The sequence below is a fragment of the Mauremys mutica genome, chromosome 8 (assembly GCF_020497125.1).
Source record: "Mauremys mutica isolate MM-2020 ecotype Southern chromosome 8, ASM2049712v1, whole genome shotgun sequence".
NCBI classification, from domain to species: domain Eukaryota; kingdom Metazoa; phylum Chordata; order Testudines; family Geoemydidae; genus Mauremys; species Mauremys mutica.
In genome coordinates, this window is record NC_059079.1 from 93,711,955 (window position 1) to 93,724,007 (window position 12,053).

At 37.1% G+C, this 12,053-nt stretch overlaps 1 protein-coding gene across 2 annotated transcripts in view; it reads left to right on the top strand.

Moving 5' to 3' along the window:
* The window catches only part of PRELID2 (PRELI domain containing 2), a 42,566-nt gene extending 32,994 nt beyond the window's left edge, over positions 1 to 9,572 (top strand). Inside the window, exons 6-7 of one of the 2 annotated variants that reach the window (XM_045028397.1) lie at positions 4,782 to 4,847; positions 5,384 to 9,572. In XM_045028397.1, the coding sequence (XP_044884332.1) occupies positions 4,782 to 4,838 (57 nt within the window). In that variant the 3' untranslated portion in view covers positions 4,839 to 4,847; positions 5,384 to 9,572. Of the gene's footprint in view, positions 1 to 3,614; positions 3,805 to 4,781; positions 4,848 to 5,383 lie in introns of those variants that run through there. The other variant, XM_045028396.1, reaches the window with a different exon arrangement.
* The last annotated feature ends 2,481 nt before the right edge of the window (positions 9,573 to 12,053 follow it).

The following is a 12,053-nucleotide window of genomic DNA, read 5'->3' on the forward strand; positions in this document are numbered from 1 at the left end:
AATTCAATTAATCCTAAAGACAAAATCTTGAGACCATTAATAAGGAGAGTCACTTTACCCCTAATGAATTGCTTTTTTCTGCATTGGAGAAGAAATGTATGAAATAATTCATTAAGACCTAATCAATCTTCTTGAGATGCAGATTTGTATCTGTACCAAATTTGTATCATGTAGCCAAAAAGAGAGACTTCCTCGTTATACCTGGTATTTGTAGTGCTTATAATAAATAGAAGTATAATACGGTCAGGATTTTGAAGAGTTTACAGAGAACATACCCATCCCTACCCCCGATCCCCTGCCACTAGTCCACATTTAAATCCTACATTTTTAGAGATTAAAATGAGAGAGGTGGTTATGGTGGGGTGGTGGGAAGTGGAATTGAGGGACTGGAGGGGAAAGCATTGAGAGAGAGCATAGGCTTCAGATGGAGCAAGAGAAAATGCTGTCTTAATATTTATAGTTATGAATAGACGACAATCAGGTGTCTGTTTCCCACACAATCAGTATTCAATATCTCTGAATTTCCGATCGTAATAGAGTAGAAGGCACTTCTCTATTCATGGAGCACTAGAGAAGGTGATTTTGATTTTTTTTCAGTAGATTTCATTATTGAGATATGATGTCAATAACTGTTAAACTGTGTTTTTAAAAAAATGGAATGACTGTGAAATATTTGACTCCTACCTCTAGAATTTCTTCTTCGATTTAACTGAAACGTTGACCAAAAATTGTACCCTGTGATGTGTCAGAATTATTCCTTTTTGTTTTGTAGAAGTTAGGAGTTGGAGCTTGAAAACTAGCCTTTAACAGGAAAGTGAACTTTAAGTAGAGAGAGATGTTGCGGGGGGCCTGGGTTTTTATTGCTGCCCGAAGGCTCCTTTATGATACTCTGACAGTGTACATTCATGGGTTGGGGCTCCTTTATAGGGGGTTCCCTTGCTAGCATAGAACTGACCAGGTGGCACAGGGTGCATGCTGGGGAAGGGAGAGGGAGAGTCATTGGAGTTACTCTCCTGCTATTCTCTGCTTTCCATGGGCAACCAGAGTGTAAGTTATGGCAGTTTTGAGACTCGGTGCTTTAAGCCACGTTTGCACTCCCTAAGTGCAGGATTGGAGCAATGGAGAGTTGAGGCTGAGATTTCTTTATAATCTAGTGAACGGCGATGTATCTGCTTGAGGAGTTGGTACATTACGGGGGAGGGATAGCTCAGTGGTTTGAGCATTGGCCTGCTAAACCCAGGGTTGAGAGTTCAGTCCTTGAGGGGGCCACTTAGGGTTCTGGGGCAAAAATCAGTACTTGGTCCTGCTAGTGAAGGCAGGAGGCTGGACTCGATGACCTTTCAGGGTCCATTCCAGTTCTAGGAGATTGGTATATCTCCTATTATTATTTATTATTATTACAGTCAATGTAGAAAGTAAAGAACATAAATAATTTTTTCCCCTGAAAATTTCTCTGCAGGGGAAAAAAATAATTCTGTGGCTAGTGTGCATCTGCCTAGTAGCCAATAAGACTATCTATAGGAATAATTCAAAAATCTGGACAGATATGCTCTGGGCATCCCAGATATCATATGTCATTCTGGCACTAGTCAGACAGAAGGCGTCTCCAATATTAGAACTCTTGTCTCCAGTTTATTAAATATTGTGTAGACATAGCAGCTGGAAGATGCTTACTAGCTTGAAGGGGAATTGGTGAGCAACAAGTCATCTTATTTTTATCCTGCTTTTAAACAACAAAAAAGTGATCTAACTGGTTTGTAGGTTCATTGCTGATCATCTGCAGAGGTATTTGTATACAATCTGCCTTTTGCATATTAAGTAAAACTGTTTTAAGATCATTTTATAAAATGACCATGCATACCAGTGTGTGTTGGTTCGAGTCTTATCCAATGTCTCTTAAGCCCTGCAATATTTGTAGTATTGCCCATTCTTGGAATCTATTTTTAGATTAATTTTTGATGCCAAGAACAACCAAAAAGCATAATGAGATGGAAAAATAAATGAGTTATGTTTTCATTGATATAATTAATCTAAAATGATAGAATTACAGTACTTGGCATGCAAATAATAACCAAATATTTGTTTAATCTCAAATGTTTTTGTTGTGGTTGCAAAAAGAACACGCAATATTAGGATGCTGTTTTTTATAGGTTTAGCATGATAGAGGAGATTATTGTAAGAAGCGTCTAGTTAATCAAAAACATCCAGGTTACATATCTTTGTACTGGAAGTGGGGATAAATTTTACATTCAGACGTGGATTTTTTTTCCGATCAGAATCAAATTTATGGTTTCTACTTAAGATAAAATTCTCCAAACAGCCACTTAATCTCATATTTTATTAATATTATACAGTTCAATAGTTGTATGTGGTACACTACAGACATGATCGCTGTCCAAGGTAGCTTGGAGACTATATTAGTTTCCACCTAGGTTATAAATTACCAGGGAGGGATGGCTGGCTCAGTGGTTTGAGTGTTGGCTTGCTAAGCCCAGGGTTGTGAATTCAGCCCTTGAGGGGGCCACTTAGGGATCTGGGGCAAAATCAGTACTTGGCCCTGTTAGTGAAGGCAGGGGGCTGGACCCAATGACCTTTCAGGGTCCCTTCTGTTTCTATGAGATAGGTATATCTCCATACATTATATTATTAGCTAAGGTTCCTTAACGTGGTTGTTTCTATGGTGTTGGAGAGTCCCATAGATTGCCATTCATCAGACTTTCCTTATTTATTTTATCAACCACCTTCTTGGTTTGTTTTTGTACCTTCTTTGATATCAGATGTCCTGTGTGAGATTTCTAAAAGAACATAATCACCCAAAAAGTTACACTTCTGAGTTTTGGAATCCATACAACTTTGTAAGCTTTTGGCTCCTATGCCAGCTAATACAGTAGTATCTGGATATTTGCAAGAAAAGAGAGATTCTTGCAGGGGGGGGAAAATCTTTACCTTGGAAAAAATAACTATTCTATGGCTTGTCAATCAGAAAAGCTTTTAAGCTATATCTATAAAGGTGGACAGCTTAATGGGTAAGCAATGTTTGTTCTGCATTTCAAGTGCATCATTGCACTGTAAGCAGTGTAAATTTAGCCCCTTTAAGCTTGATCTCCTGGGGCTGAGATTTAAGTGTTTGAACTTTAGTTGAAAGGCATATATTGATTAGTCTTTGATTTAGTCATTCTCCACTGAAAAGTTACTCAGTAATGACTTGTACCTGCCCTTTAGTATATATTTTTTTAAATTCATTTTGTAGATTCTCTCCCCACCCCTCAACAATTCTGCTTGAAAGACTGCAATGCTATGAAGAGGAGAAAAGAAAAAGCAGCTGTCACACTGAACATAATTGATTCAATAAATAACACTTTTAAATTCCCAAGGCAAACCTCGGAGTCTTCACTTATGTCAATTAGTGCTCTATTCTGTAAATGGTGGCATGCTTAATTTAGACTGATAGGCTAAGCTAGCCAGTTCTCGCTTCCTATAGAAAGAATAGTCCATGGAAGGCGAGCTATTATATACAATTCAAAAATTTCACCTGTTTTTAACGTAGAGCTGTGTAAAGAAGTGCTCTTAAACTTTTTATTAAAACTAGCAATTGCTTTTTATTCCCCCCGCAGCGACTTGACCTGAGCAAGAATTTTCTCAGCTTGTTGAACAGAAGAATACACAGGGTGAAATCTTGGCATCATTCAAGACAATGGCAAAACTCCCATTAATTTCAGTGGGGCCAAGATTTCGCCAACAGGATCTGAACATGTAGTAGCAAACATTATATATAGTCTGGCAGGGCGTACTCCATTAGGGCCCTGCATCTTCACCACTCTCTTCCTCCTTAGCACTGTAACAGCCTGAGTTGGTTAGCATACAGGTGCGCTGTAAGGCCTGCTTTTTGTCCTTTGCCTGGGATGACCTGGATATTGGGCTAGGGCTCGTTAGTGGCGACATGGGGAGGCTAACTTACTGTTCTTGTCACTGACGTGTTTGACTTGAGCTGGGTTTCTTTGCTTATTTAGCATCTTTCTGAAAGTTTCAGGGGCTCCCAGAACATTGGATTATTATAGTTTAGTAAAAGTTTGAATGAATCAATAAATAGAACAGGCTAATGTATGTTGCCTAAGACATTTCCTGTCCTGAGGATTAACCCCCATTTCAGCAGTCAGTGACAAGTAACCTGTGTGTTTTGCTCTGCTGTAGTTCTTTAGTGTAGATAAAGCAAGTGTCATATGTATTAGTAGCGCTTACCCCAGTTTCCAGCAGTGTTTATCTGATGCTCCTTTATTAAAAATAATGCCCAGCTCCTATGCAGCATGTTTCATCCATAGAGTTCAAAGCCCTTTACAACAAAGGTAAGTGTTATCCTCATTTTACAGATGGCGGTAGAGGGAAGTGAAATGCCTTGGCAAAGTTCACCCAGCTACTCAGGGGAAGAGCTGGGAATTGAACCCAGATGTATGGAGTCCCAAGCCACTGCTCCAGCCACTAGGCCAAGGTGCCTTCCATTAGAATAGAATGCTGTGGGCACAATATGATGTAAACATTCCCTCTCCTCATCTTTTCACTGCCCCATATGCACACACCAAGCTATATAATTGCACTGCTACCCCAGTATTGCTGCAGACAAAATTACAATGGAGTTATTGCCATTTTATAATTGTTTTTTTCCAGATATGACCATCGTCCCGTTGTTTGGATGATCTGAACAAGTCATCTGCTTGCATGTTGTAGTGTCTGTTTTAATATATGTGATATATATGTAGGTTGTGATTTGTCTGTGTTCTTTACAGGGTATTAGAATAATGGAGACTCTTCTTCAGGAACAGTGTGGGTGCCCGTTTTCCTGAGAAGGAACTGTAAGTGTCATCAATTTAAAGATTCAAAATACAATATGTATATATTTGCACACACAAAATGTGTTTATAAAACAAATTTTTTCAATTGGTAATTTTTGCTTATATACATTTTTTAACTAATATACTCCACATGTTAGTACATACAGACTTTATATAGAATTTATCATCCATTTTGAATAATATCTAACACTTACTCATTCTGATTACAGGAAAAAATAATGAACTGCTGCTTTGTAAAACTTGATAATACAGCAGTGTTCCTTAATATCATGTTAAGACCTCTTTTGTGGGCTGTCTTTTTCTCCCCCGTAATTTATCTGTCACTAGACCATGAGCGTGATAGTCAGACTTAATAAAACAAGATGTTCGCTTTGTCTGGAGATCTTTATTGCTTGCAGAAAAGTAATCTCTTCAGAGATTGCCCATAGAGGCAAGATTTGGCCGACTTTAAAAGTAGCTTCAGAATGAGAGCAAATGGCTATTGATTAGCTCCTAATAAATATTCTTCTAAAAGCTGTTTTCTATGCTTTTTACAGGAAGAAAAGTGTCATCACAGCAATGTATCTTTATTACTGTCACTGTTTCCAGGGAAGTTATCCAAATTTTATTGGTACCATTTTATTGAGGAAACTGAGTATTCAATATGCACAGCTTGGAGAAAAGATGACAATAGTCTATACATCTTTTGGATAAGATTAAGGAAAGATACGCTGTTGAAAGGGACTCTGATCCTGAGAGATCCTGAAGAAGCAGATGTAAATTTGGAAATAATGTCTTCATGTGGATTTCTGGTGAAATTTCTAAGAATTCACTGAGACTAAGCATTCACTGAGAGAACCAACATCAGCAAAAACATAAATAGCCCTTTTTGCTGTGAAGAGATCTTCTACCATTTCAACCAGTTATCTTGAGTCTTGCCAAGAGAGGTATGAATATCCTCTATTAATTTTAATAGTTTATTTTGAAGCTTAGTTGTTAGGGACAGTGATTCTATTCACAGAATGCATAATCTAATAAGAAGCATCAATGGAAATGTGTGCCATCACAGTTCCATGCAATTGTGTGGACTCAGCATCTCTCTGCAGGTATTTGGTATTTCCAGCGTGTCTGCAAAACCTGAAAACAAACAACAAATTAAAGCTTCCTTTGAAAAAAATTGTCTAGTCCTTCCGAATGTGAACTAATGCAAAGCTTCCCTGCTGAGCCTATAGAAACACAGAAACAGTAGTTCTGGGAGATGAGACTACTGTACACCCACTTGAAATCATCACCCCACTGAGGAGAAACCTAGTAATGGTAATTTAAGTGTCAACGTTGCTAATTATTTCACTGCTGAGACTTTAGCAGAAACATCCATCTAACATGCCCATGCCAGTGTGGTTGGATTCATTTCAAAGGATGTCCCACTGCTATAAAGTTACAAGTTTTAAAGTGAAAATATTTGATTGTCCCCCAAACATTTTCTTTCTTTTTTCTTTTTTTGGTCCTGATAGGAGCCTGTGGAGAAGTTTAAGGGGATTAGAAGATTTCTCAGTAAAATTCTTAAGGGAAAAGAGAGCTCGCATGGATGAGGGATTCATTTTGAAAGAGCAATTTTATTTAAAACCTCTTATTAAAAATACAAGTAATTTAGGACCAGATTTGGATACCCTTGCTCATGCTGAACAATACCTCAGTCCACAAAGAGTCCCACTGAAGTCAATGGGTGTCAGGTGGTACTAAGTGCTTTCAGCTGAGCATGAGTGTGATTGTTTTCACTACTGAGGCTTTGGAGGGGAGAAATTATGGCAAATCCACACTGTGTACCATGCCAGAGGATCTTTAATATCCATGGAGAACAGGCTGGGCCTCTGCTTTTAAGACCTTGTTGGAACAGCTTGGGGGTGTGTGTGTGTGTGGGGCGGGGGGAAGTAGACCTAGTACACACTTTTTTAATGGCAAGATCAACTAGCAATAGAATCATTTGATTAGGGAGATACTGAGCTGTTGTTGTTAGTGATGCTTAACAGTCAGTTAAATAAAGTTCTTGTAGCAACAGTGTGGAGCCAAATCTTATTCAGTGTGAGGAAAATTGGAGTAGGTAATTTAAGTCCTTTCTAACCCTATCAGATATAGTTTTTTATCAAAATGGCTAAAGCAGCATGGAATATAATCACATTTACTGTCTACAATCAGTATATCAAGGCATGTTTAACTCACTGCTTCCAGAGGTTAACCAACTTGTCTGGTCATCTGGAAAATTTAATTTTAAGGCACCCCAGGATATAATCCAATATACTAGAATCCAATAACAAAATTTAGTCAACTTTTGTAATTTGTGATTGAGCCGAAAAGGAATTTGCTAACAAGGGGTTGCTCTTATGTTTAAAAGTTTGATGAATGATTCCTGATGGCATATGGCATCATACTACCTAGTCAATATAAAGCCCCAATCCAGCAGAGTACTCAACATGAGTAGTGGCGAGTAGCCCCAGTGTCTCCAATAGGACCACTTGTGACTAGAGTTATAGACATGCTTTCCTGGATCTTAATCTTTATGAAGTGAAGACAGAAACAGAAATGAACAAATATATCCTGCACAACTCTTTAAAAAAAAATAAAACATTAAAAAATTAAAAGCTACACTTCTGAAAAGCTGGGCCTTAACCTGTAATTCGTATGGTCAATATTTTGGCATGACAGAAATCTGATTGCTCATAACACTAAAGGCATGACATAGACAAGCATTTGTAAGTGAGAAAGTGGGTTGATAAATTGGAATACAACCGTGATGTTTTCTATAGTAAGTACATCTCTGAAACTAATTGTTCTGTTTGATTTTCATTTTGGAATGGTGTATTTTGAGTTTTTGCATTGTTTATATTCTTCAGAGATACTATTGATCTTATCTAGGGCATATTTTGGCTTTGTCCCTATGTAATTTTGCAGTATATGAATGAATAATTTACATACAATGTGCAAACAAAATCTTAGAGGATGACTCAGACTGGACGACGTAGGAGAAAGAGACCAATATAGTAAAAGATACTTATGTGTCCTGTTAGGTTCAATGATAGTGATGCATCTGATGAACTAATCTGTGGGGATGACAGCTCTGCTTTTTTCCCTCTTGGCACTGTTTATCTTCTGAGATCATAATCCTGTAGATAACATCAGTTTGTTGAATAAACTAACATTCTTTTAGAAGTGCAGCATTAAATGTTTTCTGGAGATTCAAATAGGTAGAGTATATGGGATCTGGTAGAAAATCCTTCTTTAACCACCCAGAGGACTGGTTAGGGAAAACTATCCAAATAATTAAGTTTTAGTCTAATGTCCCAATATGAAAGTTTTTCTATATGTATTCAATGACTGATTAGTGATTGAGAATAGTTGCTCAGGTACATCACGGTGGTAGTGGTATATAAATACATAGGGATTTTTTTTTTTTTTTTTTTGGTAAACGTATAGGCCAAGATTGTCAAAGTCCTGCTGTGTCCTTAGTAGGTCCCTAAATAACTGGCTCAAATTTTTTTTTTCCCCAAGGAGCCTAATTTTATGCACTGCAGGGTATGACTAAAGGCTCACTTTAGTCAGGGGAAAGTAATATATTTGCTTCAGTGGGCTTTGGGTTGGGCCCACAGGTTTAATAATCTTGGCCATCAGGACCCCCTAAAGTCACGTTCCCTCATACTTGTAAACTTTCCTCTCCTAGATAGTGCTGCATATGCTATCCAGTGAAACCTTTTAAAAGTTACATAAAAGTTAAAAGTTTTTTCCTTACTCTAGACCAATACACCTGGGGCAAAATAATTTTTGCTTATTTTTTTTTCTCTAACTTTCTGTCATTCTAGATTAAGTCTATGCTTCTAGGCAATTTAGAAATTCTCTTTAAGCGTTGCTTATTGCAGTTTTTATTACTGGTTGTTTTTAAAATCTTTTTTTTGTTCTTTTGTAGATTGTTCTAATGCTCTAGGGGGGAAGATTTTTATACATGGTTAAAAACAAATTTTGTTAAGGAACAAGATAAACAAACAACTCAAAACTAATTGGAACAGTCCTAGGTAAAATGATGACTCTAAGCTCTCAGCAATGAGAGAGTCTTTGGAGGTGAGGAAGGGCAAATTGTATTTCAGAATGAACTAGATCATTTGTCTTAAGTATATTGTGGTTATGAGCTTTGTCATGATAGGATGAAAATTTGTTAATCTAACATAGCAGTAGCAGTCCTTTTTGCTAATGCACTCATTAGTACATTTCAGATAGTTAATAGTTTATGGCAGCAGTAGCAATCAATTTTGTGTGTGTGTGTATATAATATAATATAATATAAATTTTTAGCCAAGCCAACTGCTACTATAGAATATAAAAGAAAATCATGAATGTGGAACAATGATTCAGGGACTTTATTTCAGCCAAGTGATCCATTATCAGTTTAGCCATATGGTGAGGAAAGGTGCTGTATTTTTTTATATCTATGTGTAGTGTGTATGAATGTATGTTAACTGTTGGATACACAATGTTTTTATATGCAAACTATTGTACTGTGAATACTGAATGTATTATCATGCCATTGTACATATGCTGTGTGATTATACAAAGGCTACTTGAACACAAAGGAAATGTAAAATGTCCGCTAACTACAACAGCAAATGACATCACCCCTCTATACAACCTTGAAATAGTGCACCTCATTACATTACAGTTTTCTAATAAAATACAATAGTCTGGAAACAGGAGTTCTAATATATGTTCTGTTCTGTTTGGAGGTTCCCACCACTAGGTTTGCTCAGATACACGGGGAAAAAGAACTCTGGAGTGTGTGTGTGGTGGGGGGGGGTTCCCTTCCAGTTCTTCCATCCAAACAGAATCAACTTTCCATGCGTGAATAGGCTTTTTTCAGTCTGGATACTATAGCATTGATCCTATGAGTACTTACACTTACATCTAGCTTAACCTGAAGTCAAATGGGACTACCCATGTGAGCAAAGTTATGTGTATGCATGTTTACAGGATTAAGCCATGTGCTAGAGTCACAGCTGGCTTAAATTTGCATTGCTCCATTTTAAATCAGTAGACCTACGTCAGTTTATCAGTTGAAAATTTGGCCCCAATAAGTCTTGTGTGGAAAACCCTGACCAATCCATGGATATTGGCACAATGGACTGAACTGCCTCTAGTTCTGTTTCTCATTTTACTAGTTAACTGAACTCTTTTATAATTTTGGTCTTTGAGCACTGAATAGTAAGCATTTGTGAAATGTGAGAAGCATGTAATGACAAACACAAAATGCAATTTTCTAATATTTATAGGTATTCTCTTGCATGTTAATTCTTTGTATTGCTTAGAAGGAAACAATACAAATATTTCTCATAACTTAAAATCCTTCACTGCTTAGAACAACTGCTTGGAAATTTGTGACTAACATTTTGATTCTCGATCAATAGCCATATTATTTCAATGGATTTTTTTTTTAAAGCAGAACACATCAGTGGGAGTTCAGACTAAAAAACAAAACAAAACAGATACCATGATCTAATCCCCAAATTTTCATTTGTTACTCAGTCTGCACAAGTGCATGGAAACATTTTTGTTCTTGGAGGTAGATGGTTTAAAACTCTTGCAGTATATGTCAGGAAAATAGACCAAATATAAAGGTAAGTTACATTTTTGTGCCCTACAAGGTTTGCAGTTATTGTCATTTTTAAGATAGCTGCAAAGACAAATCGCAAAATATTGACAAGCACATTATCCAGCTGAATATCAAGTGACAGAATTAGACCTTTGTGGTGCAACAGACATAGAAAATCTCCACCTCCCAGAGGGTCATGAAAGGCAATTGAGGGGTTATGAGCCATTGACAATTGCATTGCGATCAAAAGCAAAGAAAATCTTGCTTCCTTGTCCCCCTTTACACCCTTCCAGGTCAACCTCTTGAAAAACACATCAATAAATTATACAGGCTTATCATTGGTACAATTTTATAGTAAATGTAAAGGGGCTGTGAAAAATTCTCAGTTTCAGTAGAGGGTCGCCAGCCTGAAAAGGTTGAGCATAGGGCTGTCAATTAATCGTAGTTAACTGAGGCAATTAACTCAAATTAATCACGATTAAAAAATTAATGGCTTAATTGCACTGTTAAACAATAGAACAATTGAAATTCGTTAAATATTTTGGATGTTTTTCTACACTTTCAAATACCGATTTCTATTACAACACCGAATACAAGGTGTACAGTGCTCACTTTATATTTTTATTGCAAATATTTTCACTGTAAAAATGATAAACAAAAGAAATAGTATTTTTCAATTCACCTCATACAAGTACTGTAGTGCAATCTCTTTGTTGCAAAAGTGCAACTTACAAATGTAGATTTTTTGTTTTGTTACATAACTGCACTCAGAAACAAAACAATGTAAAACTTCAGAGCCCACAAGTCCATTCAGTCCTACTTCTTGCTCAGCCAATCACTAAGACAAACAAGTTTATTTACATTTACAGGAGATAATGCCTGTTTCTTATTTATAATGTCACCTGAAACTGAGAACTGACATTTGCACGGCACTTTTGTAGCCGGTGTTGCAAGGTATTTACGTGCCAGATATGCTAAACATTCATATGCCTCTTCATGTTTCAACCACCATTCCAGAGGACATGCTTCCATGTTGATGATGCTTATTAAAAAATGTGTTAATTAAATTGGTGACTGAACTCCTTGGGGGAGAACTGTGTGTCTCCACTCTGTTTTTACCTGCATTCTACCGTATATTTAATGTTATAGCAGTCTTGGATGATCCAGAACATGTTTTGTTTTAAGAACACTTTCACAGCAGATTTGACAAAACACAAAGATACCAGTGTGAGATTTCTAAAAATAGCTACAGCACTCAACCCAACGTTTAAGAATCTGAAGTGCCTTCCAAAATCTGAGAGGGACAAGGTATGCGACATGCTTTTAAAAGTCTTAAAAGAGCAACACTCAGATGTGGAAAGTACAGAACCCAAACCACCAAAAAGAAAATCAACCTTCTGCTGGTGGCATCTGACTCAGATGATGAAAATGAACATGCATCGGTCTGCTCTGCTTTGGATAGTTATCAAGCAGAACCCGTCATCAGTATGGACGCATGTCCTATGGAATGGTGGTTGAAGATGAAGGGACATATGAATTTTTAGCGCATCTGGCATGTAAATATCTTGCGACACCGGCTACAACAGTGCCATGCA